General features: G+C 50.2%; 1 protein-coding gene across 1 annotated transcript in view; it reads left to right on the top strand.

Annotated features, from left to right (window-relative positions):
* Positions 1–24,427, top strand: part of lpar2a (lysophosphatidic acid receptor 2a) — a 61,746-nt gene that overhangs the window by 24,393 nt on the left and 12,926 nt on the right. The window contains exon 2 of the mRNA XM_080216518.1: positions 16,110–16,865. Coding sequence (XP_080072644.1) covers positions 16,133–16,865 — 733 coding nt within the window. The 5' untranslated portion in view covers positions 16,110–16,132. The remainder of the gene's footprint in view (positions 1–16,109; positions 16,866–24,427) is intronic.

The following is a 24,427-nucleotide window of genomic DNA, read 5'->3' as shown; positions in this document are numbered from 1 at the left end:
CTGACTACACCAATCAAATTTTGCAGCATGTGGCCCATCGTCTGGCAGGGCAAGCGAATATCTAAATATTTCTTAAATGTTATGCGAGTTCCTGCCCTCTCTTTCAGCCACTGAGCTCCAGATCCCCTCTGGTTCCCCCTCAACTCCCATCTAAGCTCTACCTCTTACCTTAAGTCTAAGTCCCCTGGTTATTGACCCTTCCAGTAGTGCAAAACCTGTCTTCCTATCCATCCTATCTTCTACATACTTACACACCTCTATCAGATCCTCTCTCTACCTTTGCTGCCTCAAGGAAAGTAGCCTCAGCCTATCCGACCTCTCCTCCTAGCTCAGACTCTCTGCCCAAGCAGCATCCTGGTGACTCTCCCCCTTCGCCGCACCCTCTGCAGTACAATCTGTGAGCAGAACTGCACGCATTTTGAGACATATGCATAGTCTGCAACTTAAAGGGGCGATGCCTTTATTCTTCAGTGGTAGACTATTAATCCAGAAACGCAGCTGATGTTCTGGGGACCCGGGTTCGAATCCCATCACGGCAGGTGGTGGAATTGGAATTCAATAAAAAAAAAATCTGGAATTAAGAATCTGCTGATGACCATGAAACCATTGTTGGAAAAACCCATCTGGGTCACTAATGTCGTTTAGAAAAGGAAATCTGCTGTCGTTACCTGGTCTGGCCTACATGTGATTCCAGAGCCTCAGCAATGTGGCTGACTCTCAACTGTTCTCCAAGGGCAACAGAGATGGGCAATAAATGCTGGTTAGCCAGCGACACCCATAAAACCATAGAAAATTACAGCTCAGAAACGGGCCTTTTGGCCCTTGTCTGTGCCGAACCATTTTTCTGCCTAGTCCCACTGACCTGCACCTGGACCATATCCCTCCACACCCCTCTCATCCATGAACCCGTCCAAGTTTTTCTTGAATGTTAAAAGTGACTCCGTATTTATCCAGCAACTCATTCCACACTCCCACCACACTCTGCGTGAAGAATCCCCCCCTAATATTCCCTTTAAACTTTTCTCCTTTCACCCTTAACCCAAGCCCTCTGGGTTTTTTTTTCTCCCCTAGCCTCAGTGGAAAAAGCCTGCTTGCATTCACTCTATCTATACCCATCAAAATCTTATACACCTCTATCAAATCTCCCCTCATTCTTCTGTGCTCCAGGGAATAAAGTCCTAACCTATTCAATCTCTCTGTGTAACTCAGCTTCTCAAGTCCCAGCATGTCCCATGCCCCACAATGAATAAGAAGAAATCTCATGCTACATTTTCCCAATGTCCTCTCGACGTGTACCCCAATCCCCCTCGCCAAATCTTACGTTTCAATGAGATCATCTCTTGCTGTTCAACCCCCAGTGGGCATTGGCCCAACCTGCTGAGCCTTTCCTCGTGAGAGATTCCCGGGAATCGGCCAAGCGAACCTTCTCTGAACTGCTACCGATGTGAGACATGTTGAGAATCTGACTGTTGGTTTGCCTTGCACCTTCTGTACGCTGTGTGCCCATCACACTCGGTAACTGAGCCACCAAAGATGTGCGGGTGAGGTGGATTGGCCGTGATAAATTGCCCCTTTAGTGTCAGGGGGATTAGCAGGATAAATACATGGGGTTACAGGGATAGGGTCTGGGTGGGATTGTGGTCGGTGCAGACTCGATGGGCCGAATGGCCTCCTCCTACACTGTAGGGATTCTATGACTTTTGTAATTCATTGGGCGTTACAAGGGGAACAGCTTTCCCTCAGCACGGCTGGCACAGTGGTTAACGCTGCTGCCTCACGGTGCCAGGGTTCGATTCCTGGCTTAGGTCTGTGCGGAGTCTGCACGTTCTCCCTGTATCTGCATGGGTTTTCTCTGGGTGTTCTGCCGTAGTCCGAAAGATGCACTGGTTAGGTGGATTGGCCACGCTAAATTCTCTGTGTACCCGAACAGGTGCTGGAGCGTGGCGTCTAGGGGATTTTCATACTAACTGCATTGCAGTGTTAATGTAAGCCTTAATTAGATCATAGAGCCCTACAGTGCAGAAAGATGCCCTTCGGCCCATCAAGTCTGCACTGCACACAATCCCACCCAGGCCCTATCCCCATATCCCTACATATTATTCCCACTAATTCCCTCTAACCTCCACTATCCTGAGACACTAAGGGGCAATTTCTTAGCATGGCCAACCAATCTAACCCGCATATCTTTGGACTGTGGGAGGAAACTGGAGGAAACCCACACAGACACGAGGAGAACGTGCAAACTCCACACACAGACAGTGACCCGAGTCGAGTATCGAACCCAGGACCCTGGAGCTGTGAAGCAGTGGTGCTAACCCGCTGTACTACCGTGCCGCCCCACTCCTGACTAATTATTAAACTTTACTTTCACTCTACTTCAGCCCTCCCCCATTAATTGGGGCAACAGCCGCCCCCCAGTTTGTAGAAGCCTTTGGGTAGGGGTGAGAAATGAGTCCAACTCTCGAGAGCCCCTGAGGTTGAGGGGTCAGCACTGAACAAGACTCCTGATCAGTGGAGAGGAACTGGGCAGAGTGCGCTGCTGACTGAGAGTGAGAATTGGTTGGACGTAGAATGCTACTTATAACTTTAATGAGGACATTGGTGTGCTGGGCCTTCCAGGCCAGAGTATTTATAGCAGACCCCTGCTGCTCAGAGTGGCTGTATAAATCTGTGGCTTTTGTTCTGCCCTTTTCAGCCTGGCGGTTTTGCTTTTGTGCCAGAAACCTCCAGGCCACCTTTCAGTTTGATTTGTGAGGGGAAGTGGTGAGTCTTGCCGTGCAGACAGTTTACCCTGTGCTCAGGGAGGGGAAGTTGGCCATTCTCGCATCACCTTTTTTTTTACCTGTGCTTCTTCCTTCCCTACTGCTTAGAATCATAGAAACCCTACAGTGCAGAAAGAGGCCATTCAGCCCATCGAGTCTGCACCGAACACAATCCTACCCCCCATATCCCTACGTATTATACCCACTAATCCCTCTAACCTACACATCCCTGGACACTAAGGGGCAATTTCTTAGCATGGTCAATCAACCTAACCCACATATCTTTGGATGTGCTTGAGAAGGTGCAAACTCTTCCTGAGGTAGAGAGATTCTTCCCGCTTAGAAAGGATAGCAGGACTAGAGGGCACAGCCTCAAGATAAGGGGGGTGGCAGGTTTAGATCAGAGTTGAGGAGGAACTTCTTCATTCAAAGGGTGGTGAATCTCCGGAATTCTCTGCCCGTTGAAGTGGTGGAGGCTACCTCGCTAAATATATTTAAGTCACGGGTAGATAGGTTTCTGATAGACAAGGGAATTAAGGGTTATGGGGAGAAAGCGGGAAAGCCATGATCTTATTGAATGGCGGGGCAGGCTCGAAGGGCTAGATGGCCTACTGCTGCTCCTATTTCTTATTTTTTCTTATGTTTGTCTCCTTCTTGACTCAGAACGTTGTAATATTGGAATATTGTGTGCAGTTCTGGTCACCTCACTACAAGAAGGATGTGGAAGCATTGGAGAGAGTGCAGAGGAGATTTACCAGGATGCTGCCTGGTTTGGAGGGTAGATCTTATGGGGAAAGATTGAGGGAGCTGGGCCTTTTCTCTTTGGAGCGGAGGAGGATGAGAGGCGACTTAATAGAGGTTTATAAGATGATGAGGGGGATAGATAGAGTGGACACGCAGAGACTATTTCCTCGGGCGGATGTAGCTGTTACTAGGGGGCATAACTATAAGGTTCATGGTGGGAGATATAGGAGAGATGTCCGAGGTAGATTCTTTACTCAGAGTGGTTGGAGTGTGGAATGCGCTGCCTGCTGTGATAGTGGAGTCAGATACTTTAGGAACTTTCAAGCGGTTATTGGTTAGGCACATGGAGCACTCCAGAATTATAGGGAGTGGGATAGCTTTATTTTGGGTTTGGACATAGCTCGGAACAACATTGAGGGCTGAAGGGCCTGTACTGTTCTATGTTCTACGTTATGGGTTTGGTGTACGGATTTGACACTCCCAGTGCAGTGCGGAGGGAGTGCTGCACTGCCCCGGGGAGCTATCTAGAATTCAGTGACTGGTCAAGGCTAGTGATTGGTTGTGTGTGGATGAGGAGGCTCTGTGATTGGCAGGGGAGGGCCTCCCTGATTGGTGGGGCTCTGGAGGAAGGAAGTGGCCCTGTGATTGGCCAGGGTAAGTTTTAAAAAAATTATTCATTCATGAGATGTGGGTGTCGCTGGCTGGGCCAGCATTTATTGCCCATCCCTAGTTGCCCTTGGAGGGCAGTTGAGAGTCAACCACATTGCTGTGGCTCTGGAGTTGCATGTAGGCCAGAGCGGGTAAGGACGGCAGATTTTCTTTCCTAAAGAACATTAGTGACCCAGATGGGTTTTTCCGACAATGGTTTCACAGTCACTAGTAGATTCTTAATTCCAGATATTTCTTATTGAATTCAAATTCCACCGCCTGCCATAGTGGTATTTGATGTCCAGGTTAGGTAGATTGGCTGTGCTAAATTGCCCCTTAGTGTCGGGGGGAACTAGCTAGGGTGGGGTTATGGGGATAGGGCCTGGGTGGGATTGTTGTTGGTGCAGACTCGATGGGCCGAATGGCCGCCTGTAGGAATTCTATGAACCCGGATCCCCAGAACGTTAGCTGAGCTTCTGGGATTCATAGTCCAGTGACAACATCACTGGGCCATTGCCTTCCCCTGGGGCCGGTTTGACAGAGAGAGAGAGAGATGTTTTTACTTTCGGAGCCAGAGCGATGGTTCGGGGAGAAATGGGGAATGAAAGGGAGGGGAGTTTGGGGGGAGGGGCAGATGGGATAATTAGAGGGGGGGGGGTTTGCAGGAATGGCAGCGGGTAAGATTGGGTAGAGGGAGGGGAGATCTTTGTCGTAACGGAAGGGGCAGATGGGGTAATAAGAAGGAAGGTTGTCTGGGAGGCGAGGGAGAGCACAGGTCCGGAATGCCGGGGCTGGTCAGGAGGCTCTGGAAGCTGCTGTGTTTTTTTTTGGGGAGCTCCTGTAGATTTTCCAACTGGAAACAGGGACTGAGTGAGTTGCAGCCACTCGGGTGGTGTGGGACAATGAGATACTTGGGGCAGAGACAGGGAAAGCGACAGGATGCCCTGGTGTCTTTTCTTCTCTCTCTCTCTCGAGTCAAACATCTAACAAACATCTAAAATGTAAAATCCTGAGGGAGAGAACTGATTAAAATTGCCGGGAACTTGCCAAAACTTGCAGAGCGAAAGAAAAGAAATAAGGAAGGATGTGGTTAGGGACACAAACAACTAACTATCAGGACTCTGTGGGTTTTAAAGCTTGTGCAGGAATGTTGGAGTATAACTACACAACAGTGAGTTAAATGTCTGAGCCAGGGAAAGCCTTGGGATAATTTTGGGAGATTGAGGGGAGGGATGCTGGGGAACACTCGGTAAAGCCTTAACAAGTGTTTAATAAAAATGGAAGTTTGCCCAAACAAACTGGCCTGTGTTCAGACACAGGAATATTAGCCTGGCAGAGAGATTAACTTCAGTGTGTTATCTGGCTTGCTTTGGACACCTCACGCTGACTCCACATCTGGCACATCCTCAATTTTAAAATTCTTAATTCCATTCCCACCCCTCCCAATCCCTGTGGCTTCCAGCCCCTCGACCCTCTGAGATACGTGTGCTCCTCCGATTCCCTCCTCTCATGCAGCCCTGATTTTTAATTGCTGTGCTTTAGCTGCCCGAATGTCAATCTCTAGAATTCCCCCTCCCTCTCCTCTCCCTCATGTCTACCCCAACTAGCTTTTGGTCCAGAAATTTTTAGGACATTGTCATCGCTGAATCCCCCACATCCTTGGGAGGGTCACCGTTGACCAGAAGCTGAAATGGACCCAGTTATATAAACACAGTGGCTACCAGAGCAGGTCAGAGGTTAGGAATCCTGCGGGGAGTAACTCAGCTCCTGATTTTCCCAAAGCCTGTCCACCATCTACAAGGCACAAGTCAGGAGTGTGATGGGATACTCCCCACTTGCCCGGATGGGTGCAACTCCAACAACACCCAAGAAGCTCGACACCATCCAGGACAAAGCTTGATTGCTAACCCTTCCACAAACATTCCCTCCTTCCACCATCTAGTGTGGACCATCTCTAAGATTCACTGATGAAACTCGCGGAGACTCCTTAGACAGCACCTTCCAAACCCACAGTCGTTACCATCTAGAAGGAAAACGACAGCAGATACATGGGAGCACCACAGGTTCCCCTCCAAACCACTCACCATCCTGACTTGGAAATATATCGGCCATTCCTTCGCAGCCACTGGGTCAAAATCCTGCAATTCCCTCCCTAACGGCATTGCGGGTCAACCCTCAGAACATGGGCTACATCACACGGACTGCAGCGGGTTCAAGAAGGCCACTTGCCACCACCTTCTCAAGGACAACTAGGAATGAGCAGTAAATGCTGGACTAGTCAGTGATGCCCACATCCATTCAAAAAAATCATAGGCCAGCAGAACAAACGGCAGAGAAATTTAATATGGAGAAGTATGAGCTGATGAATTTTGACACAAAATAAGGGAGACAATATAGACTAAATGATTGAGTTCTATAGAATCCCTACAGGGCAGAAGGAAGCCATTTGGCCCATTGAGTCTGCACTGACCACAGTCCCACCCAGGCCCTATCCCCATAACCCCATGCATTTACCCTAGCTAGTCCCCCTGACGTTAGGGTTAATTCAGCACGTCTTTCAGAAGGAAACTGCAGCACCCTGAGGAAACCCATGCAGACATGGGGTGAATGTGCAAGCTCCACACAGACAGTGACCCAAGCCAGGAATCGAACCTGGGTCCCTGTCGCTGTGAGGCAGCAGTGCCACTGTGCCAATGTGGAGGAATCCTTGCTGTTTGGCTGCAATTATCTCCAAAGGTGGTGGGCATGTTGGAAGAGTACTTAACAAAACGTGTGTGCCCTGAGGCCTCATAAATAGAGTGTCAAAGCCCAGGGAAGTTACACTGAAGTTGAGCTCTAGTTAGGCTATGTTTTGGGTTGGGGAAGATAGGATTTATCTCCTCGGAGCCAAGGAGATGGAGATGAGGTTTGTTAGACGATGACGGGTTCAAAGAAAGTGAACCGAGGCTGTTCTAATTAGTCAGTGGAATAAGTGGCAAGGGACGTACAGATATGAGATGCTGGGGGAATGAGGGGAAGCACTTAGTTTATAATCGACTAACATTCACTCCCTCCGCCACCGACGCTCAGTAACAGCAATGTGTACCATCTACAAGATGCAATTCACCAAAGATCCTTAGACAGCACCTTCCAAACCCACGACTACTTCCATCTAGAGGGGCAAGGGCAGCAGATACAGGGGAACACCACCACCTGCAAGTTCCCCTCCAAAGCACTCACCATCCTGACTTGGAAATATATCGGCCGTTCCTTCGCAGTCGCTGGGTCAAAATCCTGGAATTCCCTCCCTAATGGCACTGTGGGTCAACGCACAGAACATGGACTGCAGCGATTCAAGAAGGCAGCTCACCACCACCTTCTCAAGGGCAACTAGGGATGGGCAATAAATGCCGGTCCAGCCAGCGGTGCCCATGTCCCGTGAATGAATTTTTTTAAAAACGCAGTGAGTGGTAAAGACCTGGCACTTGCTACTCAAGAGGTTGCTGGAAGCCGGGGATGGTTAACGATTGGACTGAGGGTCAGGCCTGTCGGGATAGCGCAGGGAATTGCTAAACGGAGAGCTGGCATGGAGTTGATAGACTGAATGGCCTCCTATATAGTTATGATGCTAAATGGAAACGTAGTTTCTACATCTACCTTTTACCAAACTGTTCATACTTTTGAAGATCTCAATTTGTGAGTCTTTTTTACGGAAGTAAAACACCCCAGTATATTCAATCTTTCCTGCCAGCTATACTCCTTCAGGAATCATCCTTTCTTTCCCCAGTGTTTTTGTCCTTTATGTACTTGATTTGATTTTTTTATTGTTGCATGTATTAGCATATGGTGAAAAGTATTGCTTCTTGCGCGCTACGCAGACAGCATACCATTCATAGAGAAGGAAACGAGAGAGTGCAGAATGTAGTGTTACAGTCACAGCTGGGGTGTAGAGAAAGGTCAGCTATGGAGAACAGCACTGCGCACAGTACGCTTACTGCAGTGTGACCAGGGTTCTTCTGCAGGTTTATTGCAATTTTTTTTTTTAATGCTGTACCTCTGGAAATAAACTGTAGTGCTTTTGGGTGGCACAGTGGCTTAGCACTGCTGCCTCACGGCGCCAGGGACCCAGCTTCGATTCCCGGCTTGGGTCACTGTGTGGAGTCTGCATGTTCTCCCCGTGTCTGCCTGGGTTTCCTCCGGGTGCTCCGGTTTCCTCCCGTGGACGTGCTAGTTAGGGTGCATTGACCTGCACAGGCGCTGGGGTGAGGCAACTAGGGGATTTTCACAATAACTTTGTTGCAGTGTTTAATGTAAGCCTTACTTCTGACTAATAAACTGTAACTTTTAATTGCTTTGAGATGTCTGGGGAGGCGGGGGCTCATGGAAGCTGCTGATACAAGCCCTTGGTCTTGTTTTCTCTCTTTTTACCTCTGGCTTGCCGGGTGCCAGAAGGCTGGTTCTGGAGGTATTCCCAGTGAGGTGTGGGGTAAGGGGCAGTCGGATATGGAGTGGTGCACTCGTTCCATTGCTGCCCCCAGGCTTGGACAAAGCCGGGGGCTGAGAAAGATCTCGCAGTTGCCTTAATTCCCGTGGTGACTGGAGGAACTCTGGATGTGGCTGATGCTTATCTCTCTGTTTCTTCAAGGATGAACGCATGACTCTTGCAGGATGCTTGTGAGTCACTGGGAGGAAGGAATTAGAAGGTCACCCCGCTCTCCGTCTCGCACCGGTTTTTGTTTAAATCCTATTTTTAGCTTGTTCCAGTGCAGAGTGGGGAGGCGATGGCCTTGTGGTATTATCACTAGACTATTAATCCAGAAACTCAGCTGGGGAACTGGGATCGAATCCTGTCACGGCTGGTGGGATCTGAATTCAAGGAAAAGAACATCTGGAATTAAGAATCTGCTGATGACCATGAAACCATTGTCGGAAAAACCCAACCGGTTCACTAATGTCCTTTTAGGGAAGGAAATTTGCTGTCCTTACCCAGTCTGGCCTACATGTCACTCCAGAGCCACAGCAATGTGGTTGACTCTTAAATGACTGAGTGAGACACTCAGTTCAAGGGTGACTAGGGATGGGCAATAAATGCTGGTCGAATGACTAAGTAGAAAGAAACCTCCTTGTCCCCAAATTCATCGCTCTCTCCTCCCCCATTCCTTTCTGCTGGCCTCCTAGAACCTTGGACAATTGTGAGGAACGGTGGAGGGAATGTAGAATAGATTCAAAGGAAGAGAATGGCACCAAAAGAGGCCATCCCATCGTGCCTGCGCTGTCTGAGAAACCTAACATCTGTAGCCCGGCGCGTGAGCGGAATGGCCCAGTGCCTTTTGGAAGGAGTTGAGACTTTCTGCTGCTAGGCTCCCTTGGGCAGTTTGGGGCACAGAGGTTTGGATCTCGGCCCAGTTCCCCCGACCACCTCGTCTAGAAACCGTCCCAGTGACCTTTCCAGGCAGGGTCAGGAGCGGAGAGCCGTGAAGGTGAGGGGACTGGATGGATCCAGTCAGGGCGGACAGTCTGCAAGGGATTTGGACGAGATTACCATGCGCGGAGGGCGGTGGAAGATGAGAGAGCGGGCGGAAGGTGCTGGAAGAGTTGAGTCTGGAGGTGAGTCTAGTTGGGATGGTGGGGAGGCGCAGACAGCCAGTGTTACAGAGATAGAAGTAGGTGGCGCAATGAAGTGATTGTATTCTGATCAAATCCATCCCTAACACCATTCTGATTTAACAAAACCTGACATATATAGCAGCTCATTAATCTCACAGAATCCCTACAGTGCAGAAAGAGGCCCTTCAGCCCATCGAGTCTGCAATCCCACCCAGGCCCTACCCCCATATCATACCACTAGTTCCTCTAACCTACGCATCACTGGACGCTAAGGGGCAATTTCTTAGCATGGCCAATCACCCTATCCTGCACATCTTTGGACTGTGGGAGGAAACCGGCGCACCCGGAGGAAACCCACGCAGACACGAGGAGAACGTGCAAACTCTGCACAGACAGTGACCCGAGCCGGGAATCGAACCCAGGACCCTGGAGCTGTGAAGCAATAGTGCTAACCCACTGTGCTACCGTGCTGCCCCACACCCCTGCCTCTGCCCACCTTCGATGTTTCAGTCTCGATCACCTATCAACCCTGTGCTTGCAGACGCACATTGGCTTTCAACCTAACAATCCTCATCTTTTTGTCTTTTTAAATCCTTCCATTTGTTTCTCTCGCTCTTCTCTCTCCCCCTCTGCCCCCCCCCCCCTCTCTCTCTAAGCTCCTCCAGCTCTGAAAGCTCTCCAAGATCTCTGCTCTCCTCCATACCTGACCTACTCTGTGTTCTCTGCTTCCTTCACTCTGCCATTGACAGTCTGGGCCCTGAGCGAAGGAGTTACCTCTCTGTCTATCCATTCAGCACAGTAAGAAGTCTGACAATGCCAGGTTTAAGTCCAACTGATTTATTTGATAGTAAACTCACAAGCACTGGCCGTGCTAAATTCTCCCTCGGTGTACACGAACTGGCGCCAGCGTGTGGCAAGTAGGAGAATTTCACTGTAACTTCATTGCAGTGTTAATGTAAGTTTTTTTTTACTTGTGACACTGATAGTAAAGTTTTGAGTGTGAGTTTGCCGCCTGTGTTCAGTGAGGAGCCTGGCAGGGTTCGCGTGGAAGGCTTTTCCTGTTTTGGTGACTTTTTAATTCATTTGCAAGGGGTGAAGGTCAGGGTCAGGCTGTGTGTGTGTCTCGATCTTGGCCTGAGTGCTGATACAGAGCAGTCCTCACCCCCTCCTCCCCCTGCTGGGCATGACCTCCCCCCCCCCCCCCCCCCACCCACCCACCCACTGGGCACACGCCACCCTCCCTATTGGGCACGGCCTCCTCTCCCCTCGCCGGGCACACCCTCTCTGGGGCCAGGCACGTGTGCTGCCACTGGGCCACGGCTGGCTTCTCATTCATTAACCTCTCCCCGGAGTTGCGTTGGTATTTAGCGCTTGCTTCTTGCTCTGAGGCCCCTCACTGTCTCTGAAGCACATGGTGCAGAGGGTGTGTCTGTCTGCCTCATCCTCCCTCGCTGTGAGGTAGCGGCACTGACCACTGCTGCCAATGAGAGCAGGAACTGCAGGGTATTTTGTGAAGTTAGCCTGGACACTCACTGTTGTCTCTGAATTTGGCCCCGGTGAGCAGTAAGCATTCACTCCAACTTATCTTTCCTTTTATCATCTCCGTCCCTCTCTCTACCACCCCCCCACTCTTTCTCATTTGAGTCTCTTTCATGTTTCCTGGTTTATGCCCTTGGATTTCTATCTCACTCTCCCTCTATCTCACTACCTGTGTTCCCCAGCGCTCTCCCCGTCTGTGTGTCTGTGTGGGCTGAAGAGAGCTGAGTAATGGTGTGAGTGAGTGAATCCAGTGAGATTCTTATCCCTTGAAAGTTCAGGGTCAGGGTCTGTCCCCTCCCTCAGGGGCAGCACCGTGCAGAGTGATAGCTGGCAGCGCTGCTCTGTTGTGTTGGCGTTGTTCCCTTGGAGCGGGCACCCCCCCTGGTTGTGGGGAGGTGGGCAGATCTCTGACCTCCAGCAGCCGGAGCTCACCTTGACAATGGCCCCCAGTGTTCAGGAGTTGGCAGGCCTAGTCTCTGGCCTACCAGCTAACCCCAGCCTGGAACAAGGCACAGTTTTTTTTTATATGTGGCCAGAGCTTTGACTCTTCCCCTCGAGTCTGAGCGGTGTTTAGACTCACCTTGTTGTGACTGTCCCAAAGGCCTCTTGGCCCAGTTCCTCCTCCTCCTCCTCCTCCTCCTGGCTGTATTTGTGCGACTCACACAAGGGCTCCTTCTGTGCCCCGGGGACGGAGCGACCAGGCACCAGCAGTAAACAGGCTGATGTTTACACACGGCCCGGCTGGATTTAGACACTGTCTGAGTGCCAGTCGACACCTCGGTCTAAAAGGCCTCGCCCTGTGTCTGGGTCACTGTCTCAGAAGCTGAGGCCAAGGTGACTACAGGATGGGGGGGCGGGGGGGGGGGGGGGGGGGGGGTGGCGGTGGCAGTGCCATTGGGTTGCCAGCTCTGTGGGAACGGCCATGAGCTGAAGATGAAGCTCTTGACAGTTGGTCCCTCTCGGTGGTGTCCTTGCAATTGTGCATTTTTGTTTGTTCCCTTACTCGCTTTTGTTATAAAATATTACCGAGCGAATAGACTAACAAAGAACCTCCTTTCCCATTGGCCGCGAGGGCAAGCGGTTATTGCGAGAACGGCCAATGGGTGGATGCAGGGAGGATCATGTGACAGACCCTGACCAACCAGAGGTGGCCACCTTGGGAAATGGTGGCCAGGTCACTCCCAAAGGAAGATGGGGTTTGGGGTTGTTCTCAGTGTTTTGGTTTGTGGGCTGTGCATCAGGGGGTAAGGCCAGCATTTGTTGGCCTGTTTTAACCCCCGTTACCCTTCAGTGTGCGTGCTGGGCCACATTTGGAGGGCAGTTGAGAGTCAACCACGTTGCTGCGGCTCTGGAGTTCTTGTAGGCCACACCAGGTAAGGACATCAGTGAACCAGATGGGGTTTTTTTTACAACAGTTGATGCTAGTTGTCACGGTGATTGGACCTATTCTCCCGTGCTGGTGTGTAAATCCCTTAGTGTTTCCAGGATTGCGAACCTCACTGTCCCACATCAGCCCATTCCCACGCTCTCTCGATCGGCACTAAATTGGCTGGAGCCTGGTTTCTGTCTTGTAGAAAGTACTTGCCTCTTCTGGGCCAGCACAGTGGGTTAGCGCTGCTGCCTCTCAGCCCCAGGGACCCGGGTTCGATTCGATTCCTGGCTCGGGTCACTGTCAGTGCGGAGACTGCACATTCTCCCCGTGTCTGCATGGGTTTCCTCCGGGTGCTCCGGTTTCCACCCCCCCCACACACACACAGACACACACACACACACAATCCGAAAGATGTGTTGGTTAGGGTGCATTGACCCGAGCAGGTGCTGGAGCATGACAACTCGGGGATTTTCACAGTAACTTCTTTGCAGTGTTAATGTAAGTCTTACTTGTGACGCCGATTAAAGGAATGACTTCTCCAGCCTTGCTCCTGAAGGGGGATGTTGCAGCCAGTGAGATTCTTCAGAACTCTGGCTCAGTTGATTTGTAAATTTTTAGAGTGGCCTGACTGCGGGTTAGCTTTTAATCAGAGAATAAACTATTTATTGAACAGGAAAAGATTAAATCTAACTCCTTTGCAGCTCGTTGCAAATTTCTGATGATTACACGCTAAAACAAAACGTCGTATATTCGAATGCTTACAGTCTGTGTGAAATGTGGTTTGACACCCCGTGCACACACGCACACACACACTAGACAAGTGATGATGGGCGCCATCCACAATCCCTGTGGATTTCTCATTAATGGCCCCCACGTGCTTGTTGCTCTGAGGCAATTGGTGTCACTGAAATGCTGACTTTAACATAAAGAGTTTCTAAACCCTCGGGGGCGGGGTTGGCCCAGTGGTTAGCACCGCTGCCTCACAGGGACCCGCGTTCGATTCCAGCCTCGGGTGGCATTTGCACGTTCTCCCTGTGTCTGCGTGGGTTTCCTCTGGGTGCCCAGGTTTCTTCCCACAGTCCAAAAATATGCAGGTCAGGTAGATTGGCCGTGCTAAATTATCTCTTCGCGTCCCAAGATGTGTAGGTTAGGTGGATAGTGTGTGTGGGATTATAGAGATAGGGCCTGGATATGACACCTTTTCAGAGTTGGTGCAAACTGGATGGGCCGAATGGCCTCCTCTGCACTGGAGATTCCATGAAACTCCACTCCCGCTTGGAAGTTTCTCCCAAACAATGCTTCCTCTTGGATGTTTTCACCGAGGATCCTCATCCAGGATTTTAACCTCTCCTTTCAGCATTTCTGTGCTCTGGAATGCCACGTGCATTGAAGCTGCCAGAAAATCTGTCAGGTACCCAGTCACGTCAACACTTGGGGCTTCACAGGCTGTAGTAAGGTGTCACCAATCTTATGATTACTTCATTTATCTAGCTGCTCGCTAGCCAGCTTCCCCAGGACTACGCCTTGCAGCTCTGACTTTATCTGGGAGCCCCTCTCTGTCCCTTTAACTTCATTAAACAGTACTTTGTTCACATTCCAGCTCTTTCTCCTTTTCTCTCCAGCTGTCCTGGGACTTAATTTTACCTCCTCTGGTTCCTGGAACTTTCTGTTCTTTAGCTCCTGGGACTTGCTTTCTTTCCCTTTACTTTCAGTAGAAAACTCCTTGCTTCTGGGTTATCTGGTTTCATACTGAACTCCAAAGGCTTTTTGCTGGGATCCTCTGGTTGCTAAGCAACAGCTTAATTTTCTTTTCAAAAGCCTGTAATTGTTTTTGTCATATTACCTCATTTCCTGCCTTTAGTTTTGGATTTCATTCACAAGATTTTGCTTTTGTTTCGATGTTAATGAACTAACAATGCAGGCGTAGTTTAAAGTGAAACTAAACTACAGACGTGCAGGCACCTTTGTTTAACATGAAGCTAAACTGAAGCTTTAACCCTTGGTACTCAAATACACAAAAGCAAATTTCTAATGTCCACAAACAAGTATAACTTAAATTATCTGTTTCCTCATAAGAAGCACACTTCGTGTTGTGATGTTAGATGTGGCAGCCGATTTGCGTCCAAAGGTATCCCACAAGAGATGTGATTAACGTCTGTATGAACGTGGAGCAGAGGCAGGACATTTGGCCCCTTGAGCCTGCTCTCCCACTCACTCAAAGGTGACGATCACGCGGGGTCACAGGCTCAAGGTGAGAGGGGGGCGAGGTTTAACTCAGATATCAGAGGGACGTATTTTACACAGAGGGTGGTGGGGGCCTGGAACGCACTGCCAAGTAGGGTGGTGGAGGCAGACACGCTTGGATCGTTTAAGACTTATCTGGATAGTCACGTGAGCAGACTGGGAATGGAGGGATATGGAAGAATGGTCTAGTTGGACCAATGAGCGGCACAGGTTTGGAGGGCCGAAGGGCCTGTTTCCTGTGCTGTGCTGTACTGTTCTTTGTTCAATACGTTGATTTGGTTTTGGCCTCAATTCCACAATCGGCCTACTCTGGTAAACTTTGACTCCCTTGTTCGTTGTCAAGCCCGCTACCTCTGCCTTTAAAAACACACTGATCCAGCCTCCACTGCTCTCTGGGGGAGGGAGTTACAAAGACACTCTGAGAGAAACATTTTCCTCTCATTTCTGCATTAAAGGGGAGGCCCCTTTTATTGTTAAACTATTGCCCTAACCCTCTTTTGTATTTTTAACTTGGTTGAGGTCTCAGTATTAAGGAGGAAGGAGGGAAATTAGTGGCTGGAAACATAGTAATCTACAGCTCAGAAAGGAGACCGTTCGGCCCATCAAGTCTGCACTGACCGCAATTCCACCCAGGCCCTATCTCCATAACACCGCCTATTTACCCTGCTATTCCCCCTGACACTAAGGGGCAATTTAGCACGGCCAATCCACCCTAACCTGCACATCTTTGGAGTGTGGGAAGAACCAGGAGCATGCAGAGGTGACATTTGGACAGGTACATGAATAGATCAAGTTACTTATTAGTCCCAAGTAAGCTTACATTAACACTGCAATGAAGTTACTGTGAAAATCCTCTGATCGCCACACTCGGGTGCCTGTTCGGGTCAGTGCACCCTAACCAGCACGTCTCCCACATAGTGGGAGGAAACCAGAGCACCCGGAGGAAACCCACGCAGACACGGGGAGAATGTGCAAACTCCACACAGACAGTGACCCGAGCTGGGAATCGAACCCGGGTCCCTGGCACTGAGACAGCAATGCTATTTGGTGAGAGAAGAGAGATTTAGAATCCTACTTAGGAACATAGAAAATATGGGGAGTAGGCCGTTCGGCCCTTTTGAGTCTGTTCCGTCATTCGTTACGATCAGGACTGATTATCCTGTCTTGAGTTTGTGCGTGGTTTGGCTTGGTTTGATGTTGTTCTGATTTTTCAGGTACAAACTGAGGGAGAGACGCGATGGGGGAATGTTACTACAACCAGACCGTCTGGTTCTTCTACAATAGCACGGGCAAGGAGATGACCAGGATTTGGAGAACCAAAGACAAGCTGGTGGTCTCTCTGGGCCTCTTGGTGTGCGTGATTGTCATCCTGGTCAACCTGCTGGTCATCGCGGCCATTGTCTTTAACCGCCGCTTCCACTACCCCATTTTCTACCTGCTGGCCAACCTGGCGGCCGCAGACCTCTTCTCGGGCATCGCCTACATGTTCCTCATGTTCAACACCGGCCCCCGCACCATCAAGCTGAGCGTGCGCGCCTGGTTCATCCGGCAGAGCCTGCTGGACATGAGCCTGACCGCCTCGGTCGGCAACCTGCTGGCCATCGCGGTGGAGCGCCACCAGACCGTCTTCCAGTTCCAGCTGCACAGCAAGATGAGCAACCAGCGGGTGTTTGTGCTGATCAGCTGTATCTGGTGCGCGTCTACCCTGATTGGCTTCATCCCGAACATGGGCTGGAACTGCCTGTGCCAGCTGGACAGCTGCTCGCGCATGGCGCCCCTCTACAGCAAGAGCTACCTGGTCTTCTGGGCCGTCTCCAACCTCGTCATCTTCTGTGTCATGCTGCTGAACTACCTGCACATTTACTGCTACGTCAAGAGCAAAACCAAGCGGATGTCACGGCACACACACGCCCAGAATCGACACAAAGAGACCATGATGAACCTCATGAAGACCGTCGTCTTGGTTTTGGGTAAGTCCTTTTCGTGCTCCTCCTGCTAAAGTGTACTTCCAGGACAGGAACAGTCCATTCAGCCCAGGGGCGGCACGGTAGCGCAGTGGGTTAGCACCGCTGTTTCACAGCTCCAGGTACCTGGGTTCGATTCCCGGCTCGGGGTCACTGTCTGTTTGGAGTTTGCACATTCTCCTCGTGTCTGCGTGGGTTTCCTCCGGGTGCTCCGGTTTCCTCCCACAGTCCAAAGATGTGCGGGTTAGGTTGATTTGGCCATGCTAAGAAATTGCCCCTTAGTGTCCAGGGATATGTAGGTTAGAGAGGATTAATGGGTATAATACGTAGGGATATGGGGGTAGGGCCTGGGATTGTGGTCGATGGGCCGAAGGGCCCCTCTCTGCACTGTAGGGTTCTATAATCCTGCATCATCCTCGGAAACGGAGGAGGAATGGGCCATTCAGCACTCTGAGTCTGCTTCGCTATTCATTATGATCGTGACTGATTATCCAACTCAGTTCCCCACCCTGTCTCCCCCCCGCCATTATTAGTCACGAGTAAGGCTTACATTAACGCTGCAATGAAATTCCCATTGACTCACTCTGGCGCCTGTTTGGGTCAATCCACCGAGCCGTTTTCCTGTCTCCATTCTGGGTTTGCCTATCTTCCTGTATGTGATCAGCTTCTGCCACTCTTTGTGGCAGTGAGTTCCACCTTCTCGCTGTTCTCCTGGCTGTAAAGGCTGCCCTGGATTTATTATTAATGACAGTTTTATATTTGCCACCCTTTTAGCTTTGGAGTCCCTGCCCCTGGAAACATCATTTCCACGTTCTTCCTCGTCAAATCTTTCCATCTTTTTACACACCTCTGCCAGTTCAGCCCTCTGCCTTCAGTCTGTTCTGTCCCAATGGCCAGAATCTCTCCAGTTTGGTATCAGTGTCTGTTCTGTGGCACCTCAGGGCCTCCCTATCCTTTTAGTTGTTGGACATACGCGGAGCAGAACAGTGGACAACAAGCCCGGCTATGACCAAACTGGGATTTGAAAGCAGCTTCGCGTAACCGGTGGCACAGTGCTGCCTCACTGGGACCCGGGTTCCATTCCCAGTTAGGATCTGTGCGGAGTCTGCACGTTCTCCCTGTGTCTGCGTGGGTTTGCTCCGGTTTCCTCCCGTGCTCTGAAAGATGTGCTGGTTAGGGTGCATTGGCCGTGCTAAATTCCCCCTCGTTCGGCCATTCACACTCGAACAGGCGTCGGAGTGTGGCGTCTAGGGGAATTTCACAGTGACTTCATTGCAGTGTTAATGTAAGCCCTCTTGTTCGATTCTGGGGGTGAAGTGTTTGACGTATGAGGAGAGATTAAACAGTTTGGGTGTATGCTGGCTGGAATTTAGAAGGATGGGGAGGGGATCTGATTGAGGTATATGAAATACTAAAAACGATTGATAAAGTAGATAAATGTAGACCAATTGTGGGGGAATCTCGAACAAGAGGTCACAGGTTTAGGTTGAGAGGCGATCGAATTAGCAGTGGGATGAGGAGGAAAGCGTGGATAGAGGATTGGTTGTCAAATAGGAGGCAGAGAGTGGGGGTCAATGGGTGCTATTCGGATTGGCGGATGGTGACTAGTGGAGTGCCTCAGGGGTCGGTGCTGGGGCCTCAGCTATTTACCATTTATATAGATGATCTGGAGGAGGGAACCGAGTGTAGGGTGTCGAAATTTGCTGATGACACCAAGATTGGAGGAAAGGCAAATTGTGCGGAGGGTGTGGAGAGTCTGCAGAAGGATCTAGATAGGCTGGGCGAATGGGCCAGGAAATGGCAAATGGAATTTAATGTTGGCAAGTGCGAGGTGGTCCACTTTGGTAGGAATAATGGTAGGAAGGATTATCACTTACGTGACGAAAAACTGCAGCAGGCAACGGTGCAGAGGGACCTTGGGGTCCTTGTACATGAGTCGCAAAAACCCAGCTTGCAGGTGCAGCAGGTGATCAGGAAGGCGAATGGGATGCTGGCCTTCACAGCGAGGGGGATTGAATATAAAAGTAGGGAGGTCTTGCTGCGGCTGTATAGGGCATTGGTGAGGCCGCAGCTGGAGTACTGTGTGCAGTTTTGGTCGCCGCACTTACGCAAGGATATTTTGGCCTTGGAGGGAGTGCAGAGGAGGTTTACTAGGCTGATGCCGGAGTTGAGGGGGTTGAGCTATGAGGAGAGGCTGAATAAACTAGGCTTGTACTCGTTAGAGTTTAGAAGAATGAGGGGAGATCTCATTGAGACATATAAGATGATGAATGGGATGGATAGGATAGAGGTGGAGAGACTCTTCCCGCTCAGAAAGGATAATAGGACTAGGGGGCACAGCCTCAAGATAAAGGGGGGGTGGTTTAGAACGGAGTTGAAGAGGAACTTCTTCACTCAAAGGGTGGTGAATCTCTGGAATTCTCTGCCCGTTGAAGTGGTGGAGGCTGCCTCGCTAAATATTTTTAAGACGTGGGTTGATGGGTTTTTGACAAGAGAAGGGATTAAGGGTTATGGGGAGAGGGCGGGAATGTGGAACTGAGCCACGACAGATCAGCCATGATCTTATTGAATGGTGGGGCAGGCTCGAGGGGCTAGATGGCCTACTCCTGCTCCTATTTCTTATGTTCTTATGTTCTTACTTCTGACAGAGGGTGGTGAACTTGTGGAACTCACTGTCTCATAGCGCGGCAGAGCCTGAATCATTGAGATAGATATTCCTGATCCTTTTAAAAAAAAAAGGGATAAGAGGGGAGGATGTGGATTTGAGACCAGGGAGAAATCAGCCATGATCTGTTCGAATGGCGGAGCAGGCTCAAAGGGCTGAGGTTGCCAACTTCTGCCCCCGATTCTTACGTTCCAAGCAGAGATGTTCAATCCTTTTCAGAGAGAAATCGGAGGGGCGCCTGAAGGAAATAAAACTTCCTGGGCCACAGGGAGGCCGTGGGGGAAAGGGGAATGAGCTGAATACTCTGTAGAGAGCTGACATGGACTGAAATGGGCCGAACGGCCACCTCCTGAGCTTTGCCAACTCGGTACCTCTGACCCTAAGGTATCTCTGTTGAAATTGGGTACGTTGGAAGCGGAGGTTGGAAATAAAATAGTGGAGTTTTGTGTGTGTGTGTGTGTGTGTGTGTGGGGGTGGGGGGGGGGGGGCGGTGTGGGTGGAGGGCAGGGAATGGTGAGAGAAAGAGAACGATGACGAGGGTGAGAGAGCCGTTCTTGGCAGATGACTCAGGGATCAAGTTTTGACCGTGGGAACCTGTCTCACCGCTGAGTTTTATCTCCGATAATGCGGGGCTATAGTTCACTCGCAGTGGGAGGGAGTTAGAGCATTGAAACGCTAAATAGATTAGTTTAAAGAAAATTAGGTTTCCTCAAGCATTAGTCGCATTTCCGATGTCTTCGACAATAGAGATCATTCACCACACCAATATCTGTATCTCCCATCGTTATTTGCCGTGGGATTGGGGAGGGTTTAGTATCTTCAGGACTCGGTGAGCAGCTCCCCCACTGTTGCTAGGTTAGAGTGTCTGAAAACCATTGTCCTCGATCTCCACCCCACTCTCCCTTCTCGAGCTATTTTCTAATCATCTGTGGGACTTGGGCATCGCTGGCCGGGCCAGCATTTGTTGCCCATCCCTAGTTGCCCCTTGAGAAGGTGGTGGTGAGCTCCCTTCCTGATTCGCTGCATCCACGTTGTGTGGGTTGACCCACCATGCCGTTAGGGAGGGATTTCCAGGATTTTGACCCAGTGAAGGAACGGCCGGTATGTTTCCAAGTCAGGATGGTGAGTGGTTTGGAGGGGAACTTGCAGGTGGTGGTATCTGCTGCCCTCGTCCTTCTAGATGGAAGTGGCTGTGGGTTTGGAAAGTGCTTTGATCTAAGGATCTTTGGTGAGTTGCATCTTGTAGATGGTACACACTGCTGTTACTGAGCGTTGGTGGTGGACTCCATCACTTATCGAGTCCAACGCTCTCTCTCACCTCGGCTGTGTTGAGATTAAACTGGCCTATTCTCATCCTGGCTGTCACATTTAACCCCAAGATGTGTTTTGGACCTCGTCGTGTCCCATCACATTGCCTGACCTTTGCCCCTGTCTCGGCTTGTTTGCTGAAAGTCTGCTCCATGCACTCGATTCCTAGAGATTTGACTATTCCAGTGCATGTCTGATATCTCTGCCATGTCCTACCCCCGCTGTCAGTGTCACCCAGACCTCCTGCCTGACCTGGCAGCAGTTCCTCCCCCACCCCTGTGCCCACTGACACACACTGCCAAGGCCTTCATTTATCAAAACTCTGATCCTTCTTTTAAGATTCCTCCCTGCCCTCGCTCCTCCCGATCTATAACATCTCCCTCAGCCTCGCTGCCTCCCGAGACGCCTTCCCTCCTCCCACTCGCTCCTCCAAATTGCATATCACGTGTATATCTTAACCTGTATTGGGTGGCACGGTGGTACAGTGGTTAGCAGTGCTGCCTCTCAGCGCCAGGGATCCAGGTTCAATACCTGGATTGGTCACCTTGTGTGGAGTCTGCACATTCTCCCTGTGTCTGCATGGGTTTCCTCCAGCTGCTCCAGTTTTCCCTGTCTCCTCAGCCACCTGGGCCCCGAGCTCCAGAATTCCCAACCTCCATCTCCCTCCCTCGCTTTTCCTCCTTCGAGGCGGACCCACCTCTTTGAGCTTCCAGTGGGTTAGCACTGCAGCCTCACAGCGCCAGGGACCCGGGTTCAATTCCCAGCTTGGGTCACTGTCTGTGCGGAGTCTGCATGTTCTCCCCGTGTCAGTGTGGGTTTCCTCCGGGTGCTCCGGTTTCCTCCCACAGTCTGAAGATGTGCTGGTTAGGTGCATCTAATGGCAATGGCCATTCTAAAGTAACCCTTAATGTCCCGGGAGGTTAGAGGCATTAGCAGGGGAACTGAGCGGGGAGAGGGCCTGAGTGGGATTGGTGTTGGTACAGACTTGGTGGGTCAAATGGCCTCCTGCACTGTAGGGATTCTATGATTTAATTCATTGAATTTGAATTCCACCAGCTGCCCTGGGTGGGGTGGGTTTTGAACACATTTCTCTCACTGGGCCTCTGATTACTAGTCCGGTGCAAGTCCCAGCATCTCCCCAGAGCAGGGAGTCAAGTTCCCTCAGGGTCAGAAATCTTTAATACGCTCAACAAGTGATGGAGAATTCCTGAAACTCTCAACTGTTGCAGACATTCTCACCTTTCCTTCTCTATGAACGGTATGCTCTGTATAGCACACAAGAAACAATACTTTTCACTGTATACTAATACATGGGACAATAATCAATCAAATCAAATACACTTCTTCGTGTCACTGCACGTTCAAACAGTTTAATAATCTAACTAAACTTGATCAGTGGATTTACTGGATATTTATCAAACTTGCAGTGCAGAAGAAGGCCGTTCGGCCCATCGAGTCTGCACTGACCACAGTCCCACCCAGGCCCTAACCCCATTCATTTACCCCAGCTAGTCCCCCTGACACTGAGGGGCAATTTAGCAATGGCCAATCCACCTAACCCGCACATCTTTGGACTGTGGGAGGAAACCCATGCAGACACGGGGAGAATGTGCAGACTCCACACAGAAGGTGACCCGAGCCAGGTATTGAACACGGGTCCCTGGTGCTGAGAGGCAGCAGTGCTAACCCACTGTACCGCCCGATATAGGTTTAAGACATAATCCTTATCTTATTCTACAAAATAGATATTTAATGTTTGCCTACAGCACCTTGCTGATTGTGATTGTGTGATTTTATTTCTTATTCCTTTCAGTGGGAAGGAGTTTTATTCTAAAATTATTGGCTAACTTCCCCATTCTCGTATAAGTGCAGCCTAGAGACAGTGAGCCTGCTTTGGAAGAGTCAGTGATTAGCGCAGTTACACAGGGCGATCCCAGAATCCTGTGAGGGATTGGTGGTCACTGATGGAACAGGAATGTGGCTGGGAGCTGGTCTCGGAGCCGGATCTGAGCCCAGGTTTACACCCGATCTGGGTCAGTCTCTCGGGCAGGAGCCAGTGGCCGGGGACCGGAGTCTGTGCTGGAGACTGGGGAGGTGGGGTTGGTCTTCCCGACTCTCTGTTGGAGGGAAATCGCGCTAGGCACAGATTTCAGTCCGTCGCCTGCCCAGTTGGGTTGACACCCTACCCAGAAACATCCCTATTTTCAAAACCTTGTGCTGCTGTTCATACTCCTTACTTCCTACATCTCTGACTATTAGTGGCCATGACCCCAGCTGCCTGGGCCCCAAAGCCTGGAACTGTCTCTTAACCCCACTGCTGTGTCGCTGTCCTTTTGAGACACTCTTTAAATTCAAATTCTGAATACGAAGCGGGGTCACACATTGTCTGTTAACCCTCTCTCGTGCAGTATCTTTCGGATGTTTTACTACTCCTGAGATGCTGCATGGAAATAAATATTTGGGGAAAGAGGGAAGGAAAAGAATGGAAGTGGGGGTGGTAGGGAATGAAGGAGTGAAACCAGTTGTGGAGAATAATTGCAGGAGAAGTTACTAGGAAGAGTGCGAGAGTGGGGTGCCTGGGTGTTAGTGGGTAAAGGCTGGCGAGGGAGGGCAGTTCAGTTGACTGCTTTGTCCCTGGGGTGTAGGAGGCTGGCGAGGTTCCCCAGATGGACACACTGCCTGCGTGTGCCTCACTATATGTGACCTGATGTGGAGATGCTGGCGTTGGACTGGGGTAAACACAGTAAGCAGCCTGACAACACCAGGTTAAAGTCCAACTAATTTATTTGATGGTAAACTCACAAACTTTCGGGGTTTGCCCCTTTGTCAGGCGAATGGAGAGTTCTGGCCTCAGACAGAGCATATAAAGCACAGACAATTTACAGATTACTGATTAGAATGCAAGTCTTTACAACTTACCTGCTATTCAAATCTTAAAGCTGCATAGGCCAATGCCTAATGCTCTTTCCACTCACATTGTTGGCATCTTTAAGACTTGAATAGCAGGTTAGTTGTAAAGATTTGCATTCTAATCAGTAATCTGTAAATTGTGTGTGCTGTTATTATGCTCTGTCTGAGACCAGAACTCTCCATTCACCTGACGAAGGGACAAACCTCAAAAGCTTGTGAGATTTTACTATCAAATAAATCGGTTGGACTTTAACCTGGTGTTGTCAGACTTCTAAATGTGACCTGCCCAGGGATACTTTTAGCCTTTTATCTCCACCCTCTAATCTCTCAACCGCCACAATGTTTTCCGAGGCCTGAAGAAATCTCGTCATATACTGATCTTTGAGATGTGGTGGCTGTGTGGTTTATGCTTAAACGGTTATTTTTCCACTGTTGCACGACAGCCCACAGGCCTGAGGCTTGCTGCCAGGGCTGAGGCCTACATGCCCAAGGGTTTGGATACGGAGCTGGTGAGAGATTAGGAACATTTATTAGCCCTCAGCATGTAATCTGCTGAATCTGGTTCTCAATACTGGAGATTCATAGAACAGAATCCCTACAGTGCAGGAGGAGGCCTTTCGGCCCATCGAGTCTGCACCGGCTGCAATCCCACCCAGATCCTATTCCCGTAACCCCACTTATTAAC

The sequence above is a fragment of the Carcharhinus amblyrhynchos genome, chromosome 33 (assembly GCF_965287045.1).
Source record: "Carcharhinus amblyrhynchos chromosome 33, sCarAmb.v2.hapA, whole genome shotgun sequence".
NCBI classification, from domain to species: Eukaryota; Metazoa; Chordata; class Chondrichthyes; order Carcharhiniformes; family Carcharhinidae; genus Carcharhinus; species Carcharhinus amblyrhynchos.
Note: the sequence above shows the minus strand (reverse complement) of the source record. Positions and strands in the feature narration are given on the sequence as shown.